The sequence below is a fragment of the Buteo buteo genome, chromosome 6, assembly GCF_964188355.1.
Source record: "Buteo buteo chromosome 6, bButBut1.hap1.1, whole genome shotgun sequence".
Taxonomy (NCBI): Eukaryota; Metazoa; Chordata; class Aves; order Accipitriformes; family Accipitridae; genus Buteo; species Buteo buteo.
Window position 1 is genome coordinate 3180262 of NC_134176.1, and position 24328 is coordinate 3204589.

General features: G+C 41.7%; 1 protein-coding gene across 1 annotated transcript; it reads right to left on the reverse strand.

Annotated features, from left to right (window-relative positions):
• Positions 1 to 679: 679 nt before the first annotated feature.
• Positions 680 to 22785, reverse strand: POLE2 (DNA polymerase epsilon 2, accessory subunit). Its single transcript, XM_075029430.1, has 19 exons — positions 22680 to 22785; positions 19970 to 20070; positions 17574 to 17649; positions 16059 to 16136; positions 14733 to 14826; positions 12621 to 12695; positions 11341 to 11424; positions 10718 to 10774; positions 10261 to 10309; positions 9191 to 9263; positions 8429 to 8601; positions 6268 to 6357; positions 6013 to 6067; positions 4753 to 4812; positions 4578 to 4655; positions 4060 to 4168; positions 2092 to 2268; positions 1904 to 1971; positions 680 to 1063 (listed from the first exon to the last, which is right to left on the reverse strand). Exons 1-19 carry the CDS (start codon positions 22745 to 22747, stop codon positions 1045 to 1047), a joined length of 1584 nt encoding a protein of 527 aa, XP_074885531.1. The 5' UTR covers positions 22748 to 22785; the 3' UTR covers positions 680 to 1044.
• Between the last annotated feature and the right edge of the window lie 1543 nt (positions 22786 to 24328).

Genomic DNA, 24328 nt, shown 5'->3' on the forward strand with positions numbered 1-24328 from the left:
CGCCCCTGTCTGCTGCCACAGGGGTGGCTCACGCTCCCCATCCTCTCCCGCAGCTCTCCCCAGGGTCAGGGAGCACGGTCAGCAGTGCTGGCACAGTCTCTCCTGCAGTTTGGGTTTAGATCCACAAGTTCAGCTTGCACCTCTTGTACCCGGCTTCCACCCACACCCCACCGCTGCCCTCCCCCTGCTCCTGCCCCCTGAGCCACGCTCGTGTCGATGCCAGCGTGGCAGGAAGGGGTCTGTGAAACAAAACAGCTGGTGCTGAGGGTCCCCCATCTGCTCTACACCTGATTTGGGCACTTTGGGGTGGCACCAGTCTGCTCCCCTGGTCTCGAAGCCCGTGAGCGGCCGGAGCAGGTTTTTGCTTAGTTTCATTGAAAAGGGACTGGGTTCACATGCCGACAGGCTGCTCTCCGCTTGTAAGCCAAACCAACTGCTGATGCAGAAGTCAGCGCTGCCAGGACCTGACTCTCCCACCTTCCCGATCGCTCCTTCAGCAAGATTTCCTCCCCCTGGCCTCCTGCAGAAATTTCAAAGGACCATGTCCTTGTTCCTCTTACCTCTCCTCGCCCTGCCTGCATAACAGTATCTGCAAACAGATTATATCCTGCCATCAGTAAAGAACAGCTCATAATCTTCTCTAGACCTTTCCTGTCCAAAGAAAAACCCTAGCCCACATTTCCAGTATCTCCTGTAGATAACTAGCTATCACTTCAACTCAGCACGGTGAAAGACAAAGTTCTCCCTATCTTTAACTTCTTTTTTTAAAAGATAGGTATTTCCTGTTTGATATACATGCATTTGGTTTCTCCAGTTGTCTTCCTTTATTATGCTTTGCCAATTAATCTTCACTGTGACTCTAAATTTTATCTAAACTAACACCAGTACCTATTCCTGTAAGAGTTTGTGTACAAAATACACCATGTTTGGCTTTGACATTTATTATAAACAGTCTGTAATACATCATAAAAATCACTCCATTTCAAATGAGTGCTACAGTTCGCTTTACAGAGGCTCACTCCCTTTTTGCAGTCTTGCAGAAATTCAGAGACCTTGAAGCTTGCTGAAAATACCAAACAAAAACAGTATTTAGGTTTTTTTTTTAAAGATAGTCCACAATACTATTATATTTCTTGATCTACGAAAGATCTGATAATGTTTTAAACTATTTGAAGACCGAAAGCATCTCATGGTATGGTATTTTCTATATTCAAGTAAAGATTACATGGGTCGATCTATTATCAATTCCCTTGTGAGGGTGGGGGCTGTTATACACTCCCATTTGAGAAAAACACAGCTTCTGCAACAAGGCATGAAACTGAATCAGACAAGGTAAGTATCCACTTTTCCCGTTGGGTTACCCCATCATTATTTCAAACAGGCAAATTTTCATCTCAGTTGTAAGACCTTTGATACTTTTTAATACTTTTTGGTGTTGCAGCTGGCCTTTTTTCCAGTCATTGGAAGACCACAGTTGGAATGAATAAGTACAGATTTTAAATACATGAAATCAAAGTATGAAAGTGGCTTCTGGGCTTGATGATGATCACAAAATGAACGAAGAATTGTTCCTGAGTGTAATTAACCTATGTAACAAGCATGAATGAATCTGTTTCCCAACTGGGTCTCAGTTACTGAGGATCATATAGTACAGTCTATCTGTCCTGTAACTTTTGGATCATGCTTCTCATAATTGTTATTTTCACTGTAATTTCTAAATTTATTTTTTTAGTTCTAGGCATTTGGATTTCTTACACTGCCTAAGTATGAAGCGTAAGTCTACATTAAACTGCTAGAACATTCACTCTGTTTATATAATTGATCTTCTGTGTTCCTCCTGATAATCAGAAAGTCAGCAAATAAAAAGATGCTTTCTTTTAAATGAGAAAGTGAATATATTTACCTGTCTTCAACTGTCTTGTTGGAGGGGTAGAATACCTTGAACGAAAATCCACTTCTAGGAAATGAACCCTGTAAAGAAAAATGTATACACCACACTTGTGTAAGCAAAATACTGTACAAATAGTAAGAGACACACTTGAGTGTGACTGCACCCCCTTCTTATTTTGGTAAAGCATAAGGAAATCTTACAGGATTTATGCAAAGGCAGTCAGTGTTGGTGACGGTGAATGGGTCGTATTTATCTGCAATGATGAGCACATCTGGCAGAGGATATACCCTCAGGGAGTAGTCATAAGCCCAGTACACTGGGCTAACGTACAGCGGAAGTGGTGTCAGATGTCCTTGTGATAATATAGTCTTTACAAACTGCAAGATAAACATAAATAGTTTGAACCATTCTCTACAAGTCAAATTAATTCCTGCCGATGCTAATGCCCTGTTAATAAAGAAGTTTTGAACGTGGAAATGTTTTTTGTGTATCTCACTCCCTCTGATTATTAACGATTTCTAGAGTAAAGCAGCAACTCCCCTACAACAGTCAGCTGCTGTTCTGTTTGTTGTGTTTTCTTTTTAATACACAAAGTCCTTTCTAAAGCATATCAGCCAATATTTGAAGATGTCAAAACTATTTAATCCATCAGACTCTCCAATAGAGAGAATCTGCTTACCTGTTCCTCCAACCCAGGAAGCATAAATGCTACCATAACTTTCATTTTGTGCTTTTTTTTTTTCCTCATGGCTTCCCTCATAGTACCGGTTAACGACAAAACCCACACTTAAACACAGTCTCTTCCCTGAACTGAGGAAATAATTTGATTCTCAAATGATTTCAATTCCTTTGGCTGTTCTGGGAGTTGCCCTGCTCCAGACACCCGCTGCCCCCTGAAATTCCCCTTTTCATCTAGCAAATTCCAGCCAGGCTATTTTGGTTCCTGAAACTCTCTCCTCAAGCCCCTTGAAAGCTTTTATTATCTCTAATCAATCATGTAGCTGCCATTAGGCTCCATTTTTCCCAAAGGGCCAAAGTCACTACAGCAGCTTGGTGAAAGGGTCTGCTGTTGAAAGAAAATTATGTACCAAGCATAGGCCCAGTTATTCCACTAATACTGTACAAGGCCTAAAGTCACTATTAATTCAATCTAATGTTAGTAACAAAATCTCCCTCTCTCATTCATCTTTTTACACCAATGGCTGATTTGAAAAACTAATGACGGGCAGAAAAGGCAGAGAAAAACTGAAGCAGGCAAAAGCGACCCAATACACTTATCTGCAGAAAGCGTTGCAATACATAATTCTACATTTCTTTCATGATTCCTTCCTTTCCAAGCATGAGAAAGCCCTGTATGAGTACAGGGAAGTGATGGCTTGCAGCATACACATACATATGTAAGCAAATGTGCACACCAAAACCAAGGTGCATCAGCGTCCGCAATAGCTTCCCTGTGTTCACAAAGAAACTGAGCACTGTCATGATGGAACAAAGGAAGAAAGAGCTAAAATAAGTTTCTGAATCAAACAAACAAACAAAAACCCTATAAAATAAATAGAAACAGACTCCATCCATCACTGCAATAAGCCAGTACTGCCTGGATCATTCTCATTCAATTATATCAGTAAGTCCCATCAACTCCTGCTGTGCATTCATTAACTAGAATCATAACTCAGAGTGCTGTGGCGATGTATCAAAAGCAGGATTAAGACGTCAAAGTGAGAAGGCAGAAGAAGCAGATGACCTTTTGGAAAAGTGACATGCTGCTTTACTGCAAATGTCACTGGTTAATTGATCACATCTTAAAAAAAAAAGTAATTTGTATTAAACTTTGCCTTTAGGAATCAATGTTTCTTGGTACGACATTCATCGCTGGTGCACATACACCAAGAGTCAGCTGCTATGAAGTTCTGCATTCAAGGGCACCTGCAGTGGGACAGTCAGGATGACTCAATGCCATCAATCAGTATCACGGTTTCAGTTATCTTACTGTCAAGACAGAAATGAAGGTAATAATACTAAATGTATAGATCCTTCTTACAATCCCTCTTGGTTACTCTTGCAAGGCGTCGTGAGAATGTGGATCAGAGCGCCCTAAATGCAGACCTGCTGATTAAAAAAGAAGTCAAGGAGATCTTAGCAAGAAGTGCTGAACACAACTCACTCACATGGTTGGGAATGTCCATGTTGCTGCTAGGGAAGCGGACACAGTTTCTGCACATTTTGTTTACCAAATCTTCACGAAAGATAATTATTTCTTGGGTGCAATATTGAATCCTAAATGGGAAACATCAATAAAATTAAATAAATTGAGATGAAACTAAAAGATAGGGAGCTGCATTATAAAGTTGATCTCCCTCTAATATAGCAAAATGAAAGAGCACATTTCAATTAAAATAATACTTTCCCATCTTCCCTTCATTCTCTCCAGATTCAGAAAAAACATGATGCTTTTGATACTTGCTATCAAATTTTTAGCACTACTTCCTTTCATCACTAATTTATTAATGTATTAATGTATTTAAAACTAGTTACAATTAATGCAAGTGAGGAATTCTAATAATTTGAAAAATTTAAGACAAATTTTTTCAAAATTTGTAATTTTTGAAAATTACATCTGCACATAAATTAGTCATTCAGAAAAAAAAAAACCAACATGAAAAATGGTAGTAAGTTACAGTGTTACCTGCAAGGATTTGTGGTGAAAACTGAAAATGGCACCAGCTGTCTGAATTCCTGAGTAATATTTTCAGCCAGGGGAGGCCTAAAATAAATAGCAACAGATGTATCAACCAAGACTCTTACCTTCTTTAACTATTTAATTCAAAATTCCAAAATTCAAGAAAGGAAAGCAAACTGACCTTGGTAAAATAGAACCAGGACCAGGGTCTTCAGGGCCAGGAACAAACACAAATCGACTACTGTAAAAAGTTCAACATATTGCTTTTAAACAAAATGATCCTTGAAGTATCTAAACATTGGTTACATACAGCCATTACTCCACAGATGCATGCAAATAACCTGTTCTGGGGCCGAGACGACAGCTCTTTCTGACCTGAAGAACCACATAAATCACAGCTAAGACTTAAGATACATATTCATTCCTCACTAAAGTGGAGGAAACCTTAAAAGCTGTTCACCACGCAAGGGGGACTGACTGTGGGAAGGGAGACAGACCAGGTGTGCAGCCTAGCTCAGGACCCAGTGGTAATGGGCTCCAGGATCCAATAAAAGGACCCCAGACAATCCAGCAGCAGCACACCAAGAAAGCCCCACTGGGACACAGGATCAGTACAGGAGATACGCTTGCTTACATCTCCCACAGAGCTCAAGAGCCGCAGGCTGTGGCCATTTCTGCTTTTGGGGCCCATTCTAGAAACTAGGTCTACTTAGGTGCTACTGTTAGAAATTCAAAGATCAGAAGCCAGAAAGGATAAGCCTGGCTGCCTGGCCATTTTACTTTCCTTTGTATATTCAAATCTCTGTAGAAGAGATTTAGTTCTCCAGGCCTGGAATGGGGCTCCCACAGAGCAGGGACACAGAAGGGATAAATAAAAGATTCCTTTGCAGGATTGCGTTGCTTTGGTTAGTTCTCAAACTAGTGGCCATGGAGAACTGCGTATGCAAGAATGGAAAAGATAGAAATGAGATGCCTCCATGTAGGCAGCAGTCAGCGTTTCAGATTACGTTTGCCAGGGCTGGCACAGAAGGCCTATAGGTGCTCATACCAGCATCAAAACTTCAATGTCAGTTTATAAAGCAGCACTACTTGGGCAGAACCCTGCTGATTTCAAGGGAATTGCAGGAGAAAAGGGCTCACCCAAATAGCACTTTCGGGGAATCACAGGCCATCTTTAACCCATGTGAAAAACGTTCCAGGGAGAGGCAGTTTCACCTTTGCTCCCTCAATAGCAGCTTCCACAATCAAGCTATTTTAGATAAAACCAAAACCTTACACTGCTCCCAAAACAAACTTACAGGCTTGTTACAAGACCAGCTTGCTATCTGATCACAGCTGGCTCACAATAATGAGAAAACATGGTATCTGTTAGCTTCTTAAAGTAATTAAAGCAAAGGTTTCACAAAATAAATGTCCCTTTTCATAGCACTTCGCTGGGTACCTTTTATGAATGCTGGGATATTCACATATAATATCTGCAAGAGCCTTCAAAGAACCTAGAGTCAGGAAAAAAAATCCATGATACAACACCTGGTTAGACAATAAACACACATTATATGAATCACCCCTATACTTCAGTACATTAAAAAATGCGTCACTTAGAAAATAAGGGTTTCTTTCCTGCTCTCTTAATTTGTTTTGCCATCATCATTTTAATTTAATGTACGTGTCTGACTGTATACAAAGACTTCCCTACCTTTCAGTGACTGAATTTGATTTTTTCCATACGGTGCAGATGAAAAGTTTCCACAAAAGAAAAAGCAGGTTGGAGGTGCAGAGGAATAACCTGGGAAAAGAGAGTTATCTGTGAGTATATCCATTCACTTCAGTATCTTTCAGCATTCAGTCTTCCCTCCATTCCCTGAAAGTCAGAAACCAAAACAGCACTTCAAGCTCTGCTGCTATTAATACACCTGAACTATTTTCTTGATACAGGCTTTTGTTAGCTTAAAAAGGATGATGGCAATGTACACATGTCACTTCAAGGAAGCCCTCTGTTATTTACAGGCCCAGTTCCAACACCACTATTCGTGTGTATCCAACTAACTACTGCCCCAGTCATATAATTACACAAAGTACAATTATAATAAATAATAGAATTTTAAAATGCACTCTTTTCTTAAAGAGAAAAATAGTGAGTAGGTACCAATGGATTACTATTAACCTCCATGCATTATTCCAATTCAAGGGCTCTACCAACATTTAATTTGCTCTTTGGCATTATAAAGCAACAGTAACAGGAATTGCCTGAGCATTTTAAGAATCTGATGAATCCTCACAATATCACTAATCACACAGAAACACATGCTTTATAGCAAAGAGTGAAAAAAGAAACCCGATTCCCATCCTTAAAATAAAAATAAAAACATCTACTCAGGCATTCCTCTGACGTTCCAGGTTACTCTCTATTTCCCAGTACCAGTGTAGTACCAGACTTGGATTCACTTCACTATTTTTCAATCCAGTTGGTAAATAGGACAGAATTGTTTACACCAGAGAAACGGCTCATCGATGTTTTTTCCTTCCTATTCCACTCAGCTATTATTTTTAGTTTATAATTATGAAGCTTATTACTTGCCTATTAAAAAAAAGTCTCAAAATAGTAAATGCAATGTATGTATCTTTGCCAGTTGAGTTCAGTATATTAAACTCACTGACCAAAGTCCTTTTATTACTTCAGCATATGCAATCTTAGGTCAAGTTCAGTTTGCTTCAGGATCTTGCCAACTTTGATCAAGATAGGGAACTGGTTTCGTAACTTCTGGATGAGTGTGGTAATTTGTGTCTAATTTTCTTTAGGTGAGTAGCAGTTTCCCACCCTTAATTTTATGTTGCTTATTTTTAAAGCAGCCACCTTCTCACACTTCCATTCTACCCAAGACAGACAGGACAAGCTGTTCCAAAACTGCTCTGGAATACAAAGAAGCAATTCACAGATCTCGCAGATGCTTGCTATCCAAATGTTGTCAACATTACTAATGTAATGACGTGTGGAAGAAACAGTTCATATTTTAAGAGTAACCAACATTTTTTCATTGGTAGAACCAGAAAGCATTCGAGGGACTGCTGATCTCCAGTGAAGTAAGAAGTTTTCTTTAAACTAAGCCTAGGAAGAACTTTCACAAGCAAGGGAAACATTCGTGTCACAGCACATAAAATGGCTACTGTCCAAACAGTGTTAGTACTAAGTAATTTATGAAAAGTAAGTGTCAGCTTGCAAAAATATAATACAATCCAATTTTTAAAACTGTTAGAGAAAGATCCAAAATAAATACAATAGCAACCATTAAATGCAAATAGCTGTCACCAAAATTAGAGCGAGACTTCACTGGCTTTGGGCTTGGGTTCAGTGGGATCCTACAAAAAAATGCAACAGTTGGGCTTATTCTAGCTTTCTCAAAATGGAAGTTCATCAAAAACACAGAATACAGTAATAACAGAACTCTTGAAAATTGTTGCCTGACTTTTTCACTTAAAAGTATACTTTTGAAAAAAGGCACACAACCCACTGTCTTGCTGTCAGTTGTACACTGTCTAGCTTCCTCTGACTGTCAGGGATGCTCACATGAGCAACCACATGATGAAGAGTTCACAAAGCTAAACCAGCATAAAACTAATTCTCCAACAAAGGCAATTAGTCTTCTGCTGAGGTATTCCCTGAATTAGCTCACCATGGGGTCAGAATTCCCAGCCCATGTCAAGCTGGGGACACAGCCACAGCTGGGAACCAAGGACCAGCTAGGCATCAGACTGCTTTGCTGCACTCATCAGGTCCACCCATCAAGGCTGCTAACGGCTAAGGAAAATGGTAAAAATTCTCTAAAACAAGGCTCAGAGTTAAAGCAGTTCTCACCTACCCGAAAACATCATGTGAAGCTTTTCCAGTACTTCCGCTTGGTCCAGCCATACATCAGAAAGGAATACAAACATGGCATCTTCATTTTCGTCCTCCAGCTCCTTTAGTTTTGCAGAAGCCTTTACTGAAGCTGAAGAAGGCCCTCCAAAGAAGTTTACATTCCCATAGAAGGCTCTACATCATTAAAATATTCAAGTTAGTTCTGTTTTTTCCCCATATCATTAGTAGTTTTGATTATGACTCACTCAAAACATTTTAATTATTATTATGATTATGATAGGTACCTCAGATGGGATCAATAATCATTTAGTACTTCATGGAGAAACCAAGGAAGAGAAATGGCAGCCACCTAGACATAAAGCAGGGGTGCTGCCCTGCCATAACCTAGCAGATCATCTCAGAGTAATATTTATCCTGGGTTCTTTCCCACATCCATTCTTTGAGCAACAAGGAATTTCTTACTCCCATGTAATAATTAATCTAGTTTTGCAATTGAGAAGGGCTTAGATCCCAATTGCTGTTAATATGGAGAACCCAATGGCCTTTGGAAGGGTTTTTCTGCTAACACTACAGGATTTAGTACTGGTCCAAGTAGACCAGCAAGTCCCAGAATTGCTTCCTTAAAATTGTATTTATTTTGAAGCATTTGTGGAGGAGGAAGAATAGCATACTTTAATGTCACAGAAGTTCTAAAATAATAATGCGCTTACTTAGAAACCTCTAACAAAATATGGAGTGAGGCTGCCGAAAGTCAGTTTTATACCTAGTGGTAGCAGAAGGCTCAGTAGGCGGAAATCCAAAAGCATTCACATGAAAAACTTCATCTTCATACCAACCTAAGAGATTTTTGAACAACAAAATAACCTTTAGTTTTTCTAACAACATCACGTCCTAGACATTAGTCAGACAGTTGGCAGCTGTGCTGCATAGCTAGTTCCAGCCTCCATCAATCCCTCTCTTGTGATAGCACCAGTCCCTGTGCTGTTTAGTGGTGAACCAGACCAGGGAACTATCTGGCTGAAAAACAGGCTGAGCAAGAAACCAACTATTTTTTTACCCCAGACACTTCTTTGAATGGATTTGCTGCACAGCCACATAAAGAACCTTCTCAACCCAACTGAGTAAGAATGTAGGGGAACAGGAATCATTTTTGCTGGTCCTGCCTCAGAAAAGTCTCCATCAAATTGCACCCTTTCTCAAGAACTGTCCCACCTGTTAGAGGAAGTATTAGGGTCTTATCCTATCATTTGTGCTCCTAACGTCTATTTACTTCATAAATTTTAAACATAAAACACATTATTAGAAAAGAGACTGGGATTATGCATATTGCACAGAGTAATACTCTACAAACAGCAATGTCCATTATTTTGCTAAAACAAGGTTCCAAAACTGCAAGCCCTTACATCATCTTAATAAGAAGACTCATTAAAGCCTCTGAAGGACCAAAGCTTTGCCAACAGAAAGCAGCGTTTTCAGATTGTTAAATCATAACTGTTTGGTTATTCTAGTCTGTCTTCCTAATCTAGTCATATCTCCTTCAAGCATGTTGGAGCCAGGCTAACTAAGGCCAATCCTCAAAGCTGCTACAGATGCTCCCATGCCACCGACTTCACTTAAAACCACAAATTTCGCAGAGCTCCGTTCTCTGCCTCTAGAGCCCATGAGGTAACAGGAAAGGCTTATGGCCAAAAATCTCAGTCACAAACTCATCTTGTGGCCAAGCCTCATCAACATGAGACTTGCCTGTTCAGCCACATCTGGCAGACATGTAACTGCAGCAACAGCCATTAACAGAATAACTTATTACAAGCTAAGAAAAAGAGTTTGCTTTACCTTCTGCCAAAACAAAGCATGATTCAGTATATAAACCACTGTGGAACTGGTGCAGAAAGGTTAAGAAATATATTTTTCTTAGATCAGGACTTTTAAACTAGTTCTTTAGCCAAAGTTTGCTTTCCAGCTGGTGTAATACATTTGGACACTACTGAAAGTTCATAGGCTGCCTTCAGAGCCAGGCAATCACCTGGCAGTGTGAACAGGTAAGTTCATAAACAGCCCACAAACGGGAACACGTTCTGCTTCCACCAGGACGAATACTAACCTTGTCCTAACAGTCTCTGTGAAAGGGCGCTGAGCTGCAGCAACCAAGTAATTTGAAAAGAAAGAAAAAGACAAAGCTGCAATTCTCAATACGTAATTTTTAATGGCCAGTATTGGTTTATTATTCAATTTAAAATCCTCCAGTTCTATAGGAAATTTCCTTAACTCTTACATCACAGAAAAAGGATATGGCTTTACTAAGGTCTAGCTGGATGACTCCTGTAGGGTCTTCTAGGAAAAACTTCCCCTAAAAAACAGGATTAATTAATAAAGCAAAATATACCCAAACGCACAAACACTTCAATCAGAAGCATCTATCAGTCAGCATTTAGAAATAATTTAGCAGGTTTTAATATTGTAAACTTAGAACACACTGGCAGAATGGAAAACAATGTAGTTTATATTAAGTGTATCTTAGCATCTTCCCTTTGAGCTGCTTCAGTTTAGATTGCTGGCGCACCCCTCCCCTACAATCACAGTCCAATGCAATGGCAAGTCCAAACACAGTCATTGGAAGCTCTGGCATTTCAAGAAGGGGCATGCCTACAAAATGGAACTGGTTGCTGACATAAAGCATTACAAAATTCTGCAGCAAGAAGACAAAGACATTTTCCTTCACACACTAGCACCAACTGCTTGTGGAAAAGTCTCTTCTTAGGGAATGGATCTTGCACCACTGACGTTGATGGGAGCTCTGCCACTGACTTATATGACAGGATAAAGTGGTGAGATATTTAAGTCTTCTCATTTTCTAATATATTATAACACTGAATGAATGTTGACCTAGATGCTCCACAATAAAAAGCAACCTACCTCCTTAAGCTGAGTTATCATCCCAAGCACAATCACTTCTCCCACTTTAGCTGTATTGCCCAACAGAGTTTCTATTGTTCTAAGCTGGAAGCAAAGGCAAAGAATCAAATAAGAATTAAATCAAACTCTCCATACATCTATTCTTAAGCAAGCAAGACAAAGCACCACACAGCACAATTTTTTACATAAATACCCAAATGAGATATGAGAGAATACAGGCTCATTAGAAAAAACAGGGACGCCTTTCTGAATGTCAAATGTAGCACAGTTTAGGAAAAGATTTCCAATAATGGCTGCTAGCATAAAGAACTGCTTAGCAAGTAAACATTTATTGTAATTATTTTGCTTACAACTGGATTAAAACTGAAAAGAGCAAGTGACAATTTCTGCTCTTGCCTAAGAATGTCAATTGTAGTAATTGGATCCTCAGCAGGATCCAATCTGAACCACAGGGCCAGCCTGCACCCATACAGTAACACTAATTACTTTTATGGAAGAACCTTAAATGGATGACAGAGAACGCTCCAGAGTAATACAGGTGACATGGCGTAGCATGCTTTCTGCGGTTTCTGGACAAACTTTTTTTGGTCTGTCAAGCTGCAGTTAAGAGAGACAATCCTCCTACGACACCAGCATAAGCAACGCATTTGCCACTGCTGACAGGGAGGATAGGAAGCAGTCAAGGGAGAAAGATGCCTGTAAAGCCTGGAAGGAGATGCAGGCTTGACTCAGCTACGGTCAGTTGCTTTTTTCTACATGATGGCATGCTCTGAACAGGGAGAAGCAGGGAAGTTGAGCAAAGCAAAAGCTGTTATTTGGTACCCAGTGACACCCACACACACGTTCATCTTTTTTAAAAACTATATAATATAGCGAGAGCACTTAATATGAGAAAGCTGAGACAGGAATAGAACAGACTAAAGTTATGACCTTACTCAACTGCACGTTTGCGAATTTAGTACTTATGAAAGAAAGAAGCAGGGAAGATGTCCCCAGGCAGAGGGAAGCAAAGTGTAATAAGCTGAACAGCTAATGCCCTTCACCTCAGGAAGCCACGTTTCTCTTGCACTTCATAGCTGCTTTTCAGTGGTTTGGTCATCATGCTGATCTAAGCTAAATAACTGCAATTTTTCACAGAGACTAAAAATTATCAAAAATAACTCATTTCCATTAATTACCCATATTGGACGTAAAACTAAGATGTCACTGGAGAACTACTACTGCATTAAAGTGTAACACAAGTACAGTTCCCTTTGCAAGAAAAAAAAAGATTTTTTTACCTGGAATTTGCTCCTACCATCATCAGGATGAGCAACGACTGCTGAAGGAGTAAACAACTCATGTCTATGAGTCCTCTGCAGAAACCAAAATTGAAGTAATCCAGTTTAAAAATAAATGAGCACTGTCAAAAAGCCACTTCATTACAACCACTGTACAAAATACTTTTTAAAGTTCTCTTATTCTATTTTATTCAGCAACATTTAATTTGTTGAGCATAATCAGTTCTTTTGACAAGAATTTGATTCTAAGAAACAGATGATCAATAATACTGGACAATAAAAATAAGTCCAAAAAAGTAACATCAAAGCATCTGTAATGCTTATAAAAGAAGTTATTGCTGACTACCTGGAAGGAAGGGGTGAGAAAGCAAGGGAAAGTAAACTGTACTAAATGCTACTATGTGGAAAAGAGCAGGTTTCTCTTCAAAGCAGGGCCTCTTAAAAGTAAGCTTGCCTTTTTTTTTTTTTTTTTTTTAATAACAGGAGCAAGCTACACTAACAGATAAACTGCAGAGAGCAGGACGAAAATGCATTTTAGGAATTTTCACTTCTTTCACTGTTTTTCATGCAGTCTGAAAGCCTCCCCTTGGAACGAACCCATTGCTACAAGCCCATGTAACACACACAGTAATTCCTATCAGCAGCCCTCACCCACTTAGTGACCTGAACCTTCACTTTTCTGGAGGTCGGAAAGGAATACATACAACAACCAAACGCAAAACCTGTACAACAGAGAGCCTATGTGAAACCATCAGCAAAGAGGTGCAATAGCACAATACAGTCTAGGGAAAAGAGGCTTCAGGATATATACCCTATGGACACCTCCAGCTGCTGTTTGCAGAAACCAACTGTTTTGTGTGAGTGTGCCAATTCCAGCAGGTTTCACTAATCCCGATCACTGTTTGTATGAACTAAAGCTTTTTCAGTTAACGGTTAACTGGTCTTCCAGGCCAGAGGTTCCAAAATTGCAGTACACATACTCTTAAGTGGCAGCAAATTGCCTGGTAGACAGAGTTGTTGCTGCTCTGGGGTGTCTGACCCTGTGCATGCAACTACCACACAATCCAAACAACGAGCAGTTCACGCAGTTCAGACGGGTGCCTCCCTGCTGCCTACAGGGCAGCACGGACAAAAAGCTGCGCTCACTGTCTGCCTGCGTCCAAGCTCTTTGCTCACACTTCGAGGCAGGGTTGCGCACAGGCAGTTAGGTCTGCGCAGTACTTGCCAGCACCGAGCGGGATCTGTGCTGCGGGCCAGCCCACTGCAGTTAGTGCAGACACCTGAAAAACAACTGCCAAGTCATCGGATCAGCACCTCACTCCCCATCCCATCACTGCTCCCGCTGGGCTGCACAACAGACGCAGGGCAGAGTGCAGCAGTGAGTAAGCAGGCAGGTGACATGGGGTTGGATTCCAACTTGTGGGGTGAGTGGAAAAGAGAGAACAGGGTTGTGACCCTGTTCTGAGGGATAATGAGACAGCAAGTGCTGAGGGGCTGACTCTTTCTGGCTGTGTGCACAGCCTGGTCCAGAGCCACTACCTACAGCTGCTGTCAGTACCTGCAGTTACTGTCACAGTGGTGCAGAGCAAGTCATGTTGGGGAATCCTGTTCTGAAGTTGCTCACAACACAAGACAAGATGCATATGCCACCAAGAGATGACGAAGGTTGGCTGACTCTCACTGGACATTTTTTAAACTGGACGATGAATAAATGAACTAAACCAGAAGCGAACTTCTGTGCTTCAAGGGGAGCCTGAATGAGAGCTTCCCAGGGCTTCGGGTTTGCACTATCTCAACAAGCACTACATACGATGACGTGCTAATCAAATGTAGCACAGAGCCAGACTACAGGAGGGAGAAGAGCACGACACGTGTAAAAATACATAATCCCCTCTTATGACATGATGCTAAAATGCAAAAACACATGAATCCATCACGCTGTATGGTGACATTTAGAAGACTCATAAACCTTAGTACAGACCCTGTTCTTACTCAGATTTAAACTGTGGCTCACAAAAGCACCTCAACACAAAGCACTGTTGTACACGTAAGAATATAAAAACCAGCATTTTGTTTGTGTATTTTGTTGAACAAAGCAAAACTTTTTCTGACCTGTTGTAAGATGGAGTAGCGTTCACGAAACAACTCTGCTTTATCTCTGGCAGTTCCAAATAAATTTGGTACAGGAAAGTTGGTCATTGATAGTCTGCAAGAAGTTTAACACAACCAAGATTAAAAAAGGTACATTCCACACACAAAAACGACTTATTGATCTAAAAGTTGTAGGGTGCTGCAAAAGCTATAACACTACTGCCTAATTTATTTACTCAATGAGGAAGATTTCTGCTAGGGATCCTGTGCTTCTGCATTTTGAAGGCTACATCAATTTAATTTCTCTCTAACTCACAGGCCTTGAGATTTATCTTTCCACCTGAACAGGACTCTGCAGAGATCAGTTTTTAAAAAAGCAGTTATGTCTTTTAAGTGGCCACAAACAAAACTATTTTCTTCCTCTTGGTTAGCAGATTGTCTTCATGGAGTTCCCTGCTTCCCATAGCCTGGAAAGCTAGAAAGTGGCACTGGAATAAAACTATTACTGCAAACACACAGATTGCTTTTGCTGGACTGGCAGAATCATGGACCAAGGCTAGAATGTGAATTGCACATTGCATGAAGGGTGCTGTAACCCCTCACAATGAACGCCACTACCCATTCCTCAGCTAACACCACTTCAAGCTTTTCAAAAGCACAGCTTCTTTGTGGCTCATCAGTCTGGGCTGCTTGCTATTAAAGGTAAATTCTTTAGCTAGCAAAATATTTACAACCAATTCTTCCAATTACTTCTTCCTTTCTCCAGCCTCCAGAATCACCAGTTGCTCCTAATTTTTCTTTCTTAGCTCTCCTAGCTCTCCTTAGAAATCCCCCAGGTCTTCAGGGAGTTGCAAGCTACAGTCTAAGAAATAAATACAGGTGACAGACCACATTTATTTTAAAAACATTAAACAGCCAAATGTGGAACAAAAAAAACCAAACTACATTTAGTGATGTATGCCCTTAGCCTTACTGTCTCTTTTATTCATTAGATGGCATAAACGTGTTTGGACATTTTACTATCTGATAAACACCAAAGTTTCAGAGCCAGTAACATGATAGGCAGCACAGAGTACACTGCTGCAGGAGATAGAGGTCGCCATTTCAGCTTCATCCTGCTGGACTAGGAAAAACCCAATGGCACATTTATTTACGAGCCAGCATTTATCACAGAGTCTGACTAGCTCTTTAGAGACTAAGAAACCAAATTGTCTCACTTTCTCACTCAGGCTTGAGATGAGCAGACCCAAGAGGGAAAGATTAGAAAACAGACTTTCAACCACATAGAAATAGAGGCTTTTTTCATAAAACAAGAAATAGTTGAAACTTAAAATATGCAAGACTTACGGTAGAAACTTCTTCCTTTCTGAATTATAAATATAACGTGGAATATCAAAGGCTCCAATAATGTTAAAAACATTTTCTCTGAAATAAGAATACATTTACAACATTATCTGAAGTGGATGAAACAAACACTAACAAAACATGTTGAATAAAATTATATTTGTTTTGTTCACTGTCACCCTGTGCTATCACCATTTCTCCTGCATCACTCTACTTATTGGATACTACTGCATCTTCTAATTCAAAAAAGGAAACTCTTCAGAAGTTCATTTAGAAATGAGAGAGGGATACATCGCTTTCCCTTACCATCCTTTACTATCTTTTTTGACAACAGAACAGCCTTGGCATGGTTAATGTGAATAGGTTTAAACAGTGGACATGCACAACTCTTCAGACCATTAATCGAGTGGATCCCATTATATTTACCGGTTCGGCTCTCTTCTCTGACACCTCTCATTTCCCTCCTACTGTAAGTGGATCAAATTCATCAGAGTGGATAAAATTATCCCATGAGCCTTCAGTAAGGCTTACAAGCACAGGACAACCACCATTGCCTATCAGACACTGATGTCTTAGGCGCCAGAGTGCATTTATTACAAAACTTTGTCTTCAAGCTTTCTGCAACATAATTCAAGAGAGTTGTACAGGCTGGCCCTGTGATCTCTAGAGCTTTTCCCTTCACACTCTGCACTGAGAATCTGTGCATACAGATTTCTCTTCATTTCTGGAGCAAAGACGACAAGTATATAAAGTGACACAAAGAAAAGTCACACTCAAACCATCTGCATCATAAAGGTTCCAACAACAAGGAGAAAAGTAAAAAACAAATTTGCTTCATATTGAGAAACTGTGGGATCACAGTATCTAATTGACATGCCTAGCAAACCATTTATTTTCATGCTTTGCATTACAATGTCAATACACAACAGAAACACTAAAGGAAACACATTCATCACAATCACAAATAAAAGTTCTCAGAAACTCAAGTAATTGCGCTCCGCTTTGTTATCAAAGAGTGAAAATCAATCACGGTTTTCAAAAAGCAGCCCTGCTATACAAAAACAGCAGAAACAAGCACCATGGAGGAAAACTTTTCTAAGTGCTTTCAGAAAAGAAGTATCTTATGAAAGGCACAAAAATAACCTTAGATAATTTTGATCTAGAGAAAAGGAAATAAAGACACGAACAGAAATAACAAGTTCTGTCTGCATTGTAACTGTTGGTTTATTTTATTGGTTAATATTCAACCTGCATCACATGTAACACATAACCATAGCATTTTAATTCCAGAATGTCAGCATTATATTTAGAATCCCCTGGAGGCCTATCCATGAGAACAAATTTTCTAAGAAGGAACATTACTAACCTTCAGAGACAGTACCAGAAAGACAAACACACAAAGCAATTACTGCATGTGTAGCACTGCAGAAAATGCCTGACATTTACTTTTCCAAGAAGAAATAAGGGAATGCATACAAACTCCCATAAACCTCAAATAAAAAAATAATGTTACCGTACATAGTTTCATCTGACGCCTGGCTACATTCTTGGACAGCTGCTTCCACTGTGGATTGTTCGATCATATTAGATGACACTGAAAAGAAAATTTCAAAGGATTAAAACTGCAGCCTATGGAAAGTAGTAAGAAAGTAAGTAAGTAGGTCTCAAATATTTTACAAAAAATGGTTCAGTCTTCTCAGAGGAATATATCACACAAATAAGCATATTTTCAGTAAGCTAATGACACACACTGTTTTCTTTTTACAAATGGATCACTTAATATTCTTACCAGAAGGATACATCTCTAGCGAAAAAATAACCCACACACATACTGTGCCCACCATTAATTCACTAAACATGGAGAACAAGACAATTATAGTTTATGCAAAGCTGCCAAATATACTACAAATGCGTTAGAACTGAGCTTTCACATTCTGGAGGTTAATTTTGTTCCAGAACATTATCACACAGATTGCTGTCATAAATAAGTATTCAAACAGTTTAACACAATTTTGGAGATAGGCACATTGTTTTCATGGATTTAAACTGATAACTGAAATTTAAAAATATTTCTAAATGCTAATGTTTTGCTGAATTTGAAGGGAAGACCAATCAATGCAGATTCACAAAAGGCCTTGGTCAGCATTGCCAAGCCTAACTGCTGGGCTCCTGGAACAGAAACCAGTACATGAAAACCTGCCCTCGAGTTCCCTAATCAGGAAATGGGACTTAAAATCACAATTCCTGTAAGACAGTGATTAATAGCAGAGCAAAAGGGGCACTAAGGGAGCAAGCAGAAATCACAAGAGAGACCAGCATGTCTGAATTGCATCTCTACCCCTAACCTCAAACAACTCACGGGCATTAGCTGGACAATATGGGAATTCGTAGCACAAGATCACGCCCTGGACAAAGACCAGTGTTGGTGAGTGTACTGACTACACTGGCCCTAGAGCTTCCTGTACAGACTCAAATTTGTTCAAAAATGTGGATGCATTAATTTGTATCAGCAGGCTTTATGCTAGATCAGGACCTGTTCTTCAAACTGCTTTTACTCCCTGTTTGATCAGCTATAACTAGTGTAAGAATATAGTCGTAACTTCTGTAGTCTGTGCTCTAGCAAAACTATAGAACAAGCAGGTGCCCACTCTTCATTTAATTATGATTAAATAGGATAGGCTGGGAAGGTTTCCTGAACTCACCTAAGGCCTAGTATTTATTTTAGATTACATTTATATGGATTTGAATCTCCTCAGCCAAAAAGTGGAAGTGAGCCCAAGTTTCCTAGTTCTCATGAGCTCTGATCAGCAAAAACACATATATGTCAGGCATCAGTGCCACCTCTGTCAGTCACATTCTTTAACTAAAGGTGCTACAACTCCTATGTTTCGTGCTGTCAGACTGTGTCAGGTATATTTTCAGCTACTACCCCATGCCTTTCTTGGCGCTCAGGAGAGGAGATACTGGATCTGTGTACCTCAGGACATACTGTCCCAATTAAGCAGGAAGCAGTCCCCAGACAAAATACTCCTGCCAAGATGATGGATTTTTAGGCATGCTCAGAACCAAATGGGTCATGAGAACTTTACCAGCAAAAGCTCAGCTCTTTGAGTGTCTCATGTTTTTATGGGATTTTCCAGTTTTCTGGATTGCGCTTTTGGACTTAGTAATTTATAGAATTTGACATACTTTCACGTGCCAAGCCGGTACAGCTTCTCCAGTGCTACAGTGCCCCAACTGTTATCAGCACCTTCTGCCCAGTGTTACTACCATGAGATCAGGTTGGCATAACAGAACATCAGCATCAGCCTTGCTGCTTCAGAGAACATCCAGGTGATGGTTAACTCCATCCACAGTTGGTTTAAGTTAATATGCTGGACCATTATACTGGTGCACTGGCATGTCCCATTCCACTTGGATGCAAGGGCAGTGATCTCTGAACGAAGGAATGCAACTGTTTCCTTCTTGCACTCACAGCTAGGCTCCTTAGATTATAGCTGTCAACAACCCTAACCCTTTTCTGGACCTGGTCTACTGAATAACAAATGAATTAATTTCTCATTATTTCTTTGGTTTATTTCAATATTTAAAATTACAGTTTCAGATGCAAAGATGTCCATACAAACTCTGCTAGGTGCTTTTAGTAACTGGCATTGAAAAATTTCACTACTGTTGGAAAAGTCAGGAGGTACCAGGCTGCCAACTTTTTAAATGGCAAAATTATGCTACCTTTTGCTGACATTACAAACTTCAGTATTTAAAAAACAAAATGTCAACAAATACATTTAGCTTGAACAACACAGTAGACTAGAATGACACCTTAGTGTATATGCTGCCAGTAATTCTTTGTTGAAATAACATTATAAGCACAAAATAAACTTAGAAAGCTTGAGAAAAATAAATTGTTTACTTACAAGGCTGTTTTTCGACGGTATCGATGACATTTTCAATTACATCGTCAAGTTCTACTTCATTGATGGACTGAAGAGCTTCAGTGAGATACTTAAGAGCATCCCTAATTCCAATGAAGAAAGTCAACTCAAAAAGCAATTAATATTGAATACAGTTTACACAAACTATGCCAATTTTGGCAGATGTGAACATAATCACTAAACGGTGTGTGATTAAAAAAGTAGAAATAATTAGTACTGCATAATACTTCGCAGGATCAGGATTGAAAACATTGAGGATAAGAAGGAGGTACAGAGAACCTCATCTTCATACAATCATAGAAAGACTTATGTCAGAAGGGACCTCTAAGGTCTCCTGGTCCAGCTTTCTGCTCTAATAGCGCAGGCCAGTCACATGGCTCACAGCGCTGTTCAGTCAAATTCTGAACATCTCTAAGGATGGAGATCTCACAACCTCTCTCAGCCCTGTCCTGGTGCTTACCTACTCTCCTTGTGAACAACTTTTTCATAGGAATATAGAAAAGTCCATATTAGAAGAGACCTCTGGAGACCATCTGGTCCAAGTGTCTACTGAAAGCAGGGACTTAGATGATGCCATCCAGGGCCCCATTGAGCCAAGTCTTGAGTATTTCCAGTGAGGGAGATTCCACCGCTTCTCTAGTCAACCTACTCCAAAGTTAAATTGTTCTTACAGTGAAGATTTTATTTAAAGTTTGTGCCCATTGCCTCTTGCCCTGTCACTGTGCATCCTTGAGAAGAAAGTACGTCTGTCTTCTCTATAACCACCTTTTAGGAAGACTGGGATTAGATCCTCTTGAGTCTTCCCTTCCTGAGGCTCAATAAACCCAACTCCGTCACATTTTTTCCACATCAAGTTCTCCAAGCCTCTAATCATAGAATCATACAATAGTTTGGGTTGGAAGGGACCTTTAAAGGCCATGTCATCCAACCCCCCTGCCATGAGCAGGGACATCTTCAACTAGACCAGGTTGCTCAGAGCCCCGTCCAATCTGACCTTGAATGTTTCCAGGGATGGAGCATTGACCACCTCTCTGGGCAACCTGTGCCAGTGTTTCACCACCCTCAGCGTAAAAAATTTCTTCCTTATAGCTAGTCTGAATCTACCCTGTTTTAGTTTAAAACCATTACCTCTTGTTCTATCGCTACAGGCCCTACTAAAAAGTCTGTCCCGATCTTTCTCACAAGCCCCCTTTAAGTACTGAAATGCTGCAATAAGATCTTCCCGGAGCCTTCTCTCCTCCAGGCCGAACAAGCCCAACTCTCTCACCCTGTCCTCACAGGAGAAGTGTTCCATCCCTATGACCATTTTTCTGGCCCTCCTCTGGACCTGCTCCAACAGGTCCATGTCTTTCCTGTACTCAGAACCCCAGAGCTGGATCATCTTGGTGGTCCTCCAATACAGCCTCTCCATTTTTTCAATGTCTCTCTTGAACCGAGGGGACTAGAACTGGACAAGCAGGATTTCTTCTGTTGCAATCTGTGCTTGCTGCCTCTCACCCCTTCTCTGTGCACTGGCTCCTTCTCGCTAAGTCCCGGTTAGGCAGCTGGACCACCTTCACCCTCTTTTCTGCAGACTGAGCAAACCCAGCTCTTCCTGCTTCCCTTACACACCATGAGCTCCAGCCCAGGACCACCCTAACAGCCCCCTGCAGGACCTGCTCCAGTTTATCAGTATCTCTGAGACTGGAATTATTTTAATTCTAAATAACACGAGAATTAGAAAGACACTTCTTCCCTCATCCTTAATCTACAGTCTTGCAGTTAAAGATAACAATTTTCTTATTAATGTCATCTGTCAGCCAATCAAAACTGGCATTTTGGTTAACTGCCTGACCTTCAAAATGTCTCAGTTCATTTAACTGTGAGAGTCGGGAGCTCTGAACTTGGACTCCTCACTAATGAAATTGCCAGGACACTGTCCAAAATAATCACATCCCATCCACGCCAGAAACAAAATGGAACTAATATTAACGCATGATCTTGAAGGGAAAAATACAAGCAACGGAGCCCCAGGCACTGTTATAAATCATGACACCTTCTGCTGCAAGCAGAAATCACTTTTCCTTGACCTTGCAATCTCTAACTAATACACGTTATTAGGTACCTTTCGAAATGCCGTTTCTTCCTCTAGTAAGAGATGCTGAACACAGAACTGGTAAGTGCAACTCGGGAAAGAGATCCCAGAGTTGTCAGGGACAGCGGCAGACAAAAAAAAAAAACAACACCAAAACATCCAGCACCACCATCAGGGAGGGTACCAAGGGTAGGCCAAGGGCAGCTTTTGGTGCTACCTAAACCCACGGCGGGGCACTGCAGTGGGTCGGGTCATGGGTGGAGAGGGATGGAAGAGGCCCACAGCAGCAGGACAGGCAAAACAACAGGGCTTTGGAGGACAGACTCCGAAGGCCTCAGTGCTAGGGGGAGGAAGAGGAGGGAAAGGCATCACTGCATCCCCGAGGAGGCAATGGCGGGGCGCGCACCTGTCCCTGACCAAATCCCCACAACGCGAGACCCTGGGGCGCGCCCCGAAAGCGGGAGGTGGCCGTGAGGGAGGTATGAGGCCCCCCCACGGGCGGAGCGTGTCCGGACCGGGCGCCGCTGCCGGGCCCAGCCGGGTCCCCGGGGCGAGCCTCCCCCGGGTCGGTCTGATCGGCCGTGCCCCCCCCCCCGCCACTCTCCCGGCGCTACTCACGCCCGCAGCAGGAGCCCGCGCAGCCGGAACGCCGAGCCCAAACGGCGCCGGAGCCGCTCCGGCTCCATGACGGGCTGTTGGCGCCAAACAGCGCCGCGCCGCCCCCCGCCGCCCTGGTCCGGCCCCGGGGCGGGCGGAGGCTCCGGGACGGCCCCCCCCTTCTCCCACACCCCGCGCCCCTCCGGGCTCCGCTTGAAGAACCGGGGGGCTGAGTTACCCCCCCTCGGGAGGGCGGACCGGCTGCCGACCCCCCGGCGGCCTTGCTGTGTGCCTGCGGGAGGCATCCCCGGGCGGTGTCGGTGCCTCCCGTTTTCCGACGTCCTGGGAGAAAGGATGGCTGCCGCCTCGGCCACCCCGGGAACGGCACCCTTTTGTGCCGTGCTGCCCACCAGAGTGAAGGCACAGTTGTTCTTTAGCGAATTTCACAACCAAAAAGCAAGGTGACGCTAAGGACACCAAACACACTTGCTGCAGGTGACACGAGTTACCCGATAAAATTACCCACGGTATTATTTTGTTGCCTTACAGGTGATGTAGCTCACAACACTTCTGCCCCCTCGTCTTTCCTTGTAGGCTCTGGTGCAGGTTGCACTGCATCTCCAGTAGTCGGGAGTCTCTCCAGCTTCAGTTTTACCTGCCATAAAATGTCCATCAAATATGGCCAGCAGTGAATCAGTCTTGCTTGTCCTCCTGTGACTGAGCCTTCCTTTTCACCCGTTGAGGCCTGCAGTCTGTTAGATGGCATGGGACCTTTCTAACCCATTCTTCTTATCTTCTCACTCGTTGATCAGTCTCTCCAAAGGTTCATCAGCCCTGGATTGGGGCTGTTAGCAGCCTGCTGTAGTTCTGCAGTTGGTTGCTTGGTTGCAATATCTTTCATAACTCTGCCTTGCCTCTACCGTTTTGTAGGACTCTTTCCCAGCTGGAAGGGTGCACTGGCACCCTGGCCCTTCCCCTCATGCTCTTACACACTGACAGTAACTGTCCTACCCGGGTGCCAAGTTTCCTAGGACAGCTCTCAGTTACCTGAGAGTTTAGTATAGGGTAAACTCTTAGTTCTTCAGTTCATCGCTACTCATGTGCCAGCACTGTCAGACAGAGACCCCTTCCAGCTGGTTCCATCTTGGCCAATGAGCACATGATGGCCTCCATGGCTGTTTTTACACATAACCAGGAAACCACTGTTGTACACAATTTTTCCTTTGGCCCCGAGCAGTTGAAGTCTGTTGCACCATAGGGTATAGAGCACGATAAATAAATACATTGTGTCTCATACAGTTCCAGTTTTGTGGGGCAGCTGCCTTCTCTCCAGATGAAAAATGCATGCTATTTCAGTCAAACACTCTGAGCTCCGTCTCTCAAAGTACAGCTTTATTCCACAGAGGGCTCACAAAGCAACTCTGAAAGAAAATTCCTTGATCAAAAGACTGCAGGGATGTAAAGATGGATAAAAAAAAGTCAGCCTATTTTCTATAGTCCATTCTCAACTGCATAATTTATAATCACTCCTCCTCATCTGGGAGTAAGCTCATGGGTGCAAGCTGCATCTACTCTCTTTAGACGAAAAGCTACCATCTGACAGGTCTCAGCTATTTTGGCAAGAAATATGATCCATTTTTTGTCTCAGGCATGCAGCTAGGTGCAAATTA

Coding starts and splice junctions, on each gene's coding strand:
- POLE2 (XM_075029430.1), bottom strand. CDS start 22,747: ATGGAGCCGGAGCGGCTCCGGCGCCGTTTGGGCTCGGCGTTCCGGCTG. Junction 8,602..9,190: donor GAGCCTTCTGCTACCACTAG/GTATAAAACTGA, acceptor TTAATGATGTAG/AGCCTTCTATGGGAATGTAA. Junction 2,269..4,059: donor ACATGGACATTCCCAACCAT/GTGAGTGAGTTG, acceptor TTTATCTTGCAG/TTTGTAAAGACTATATTATC.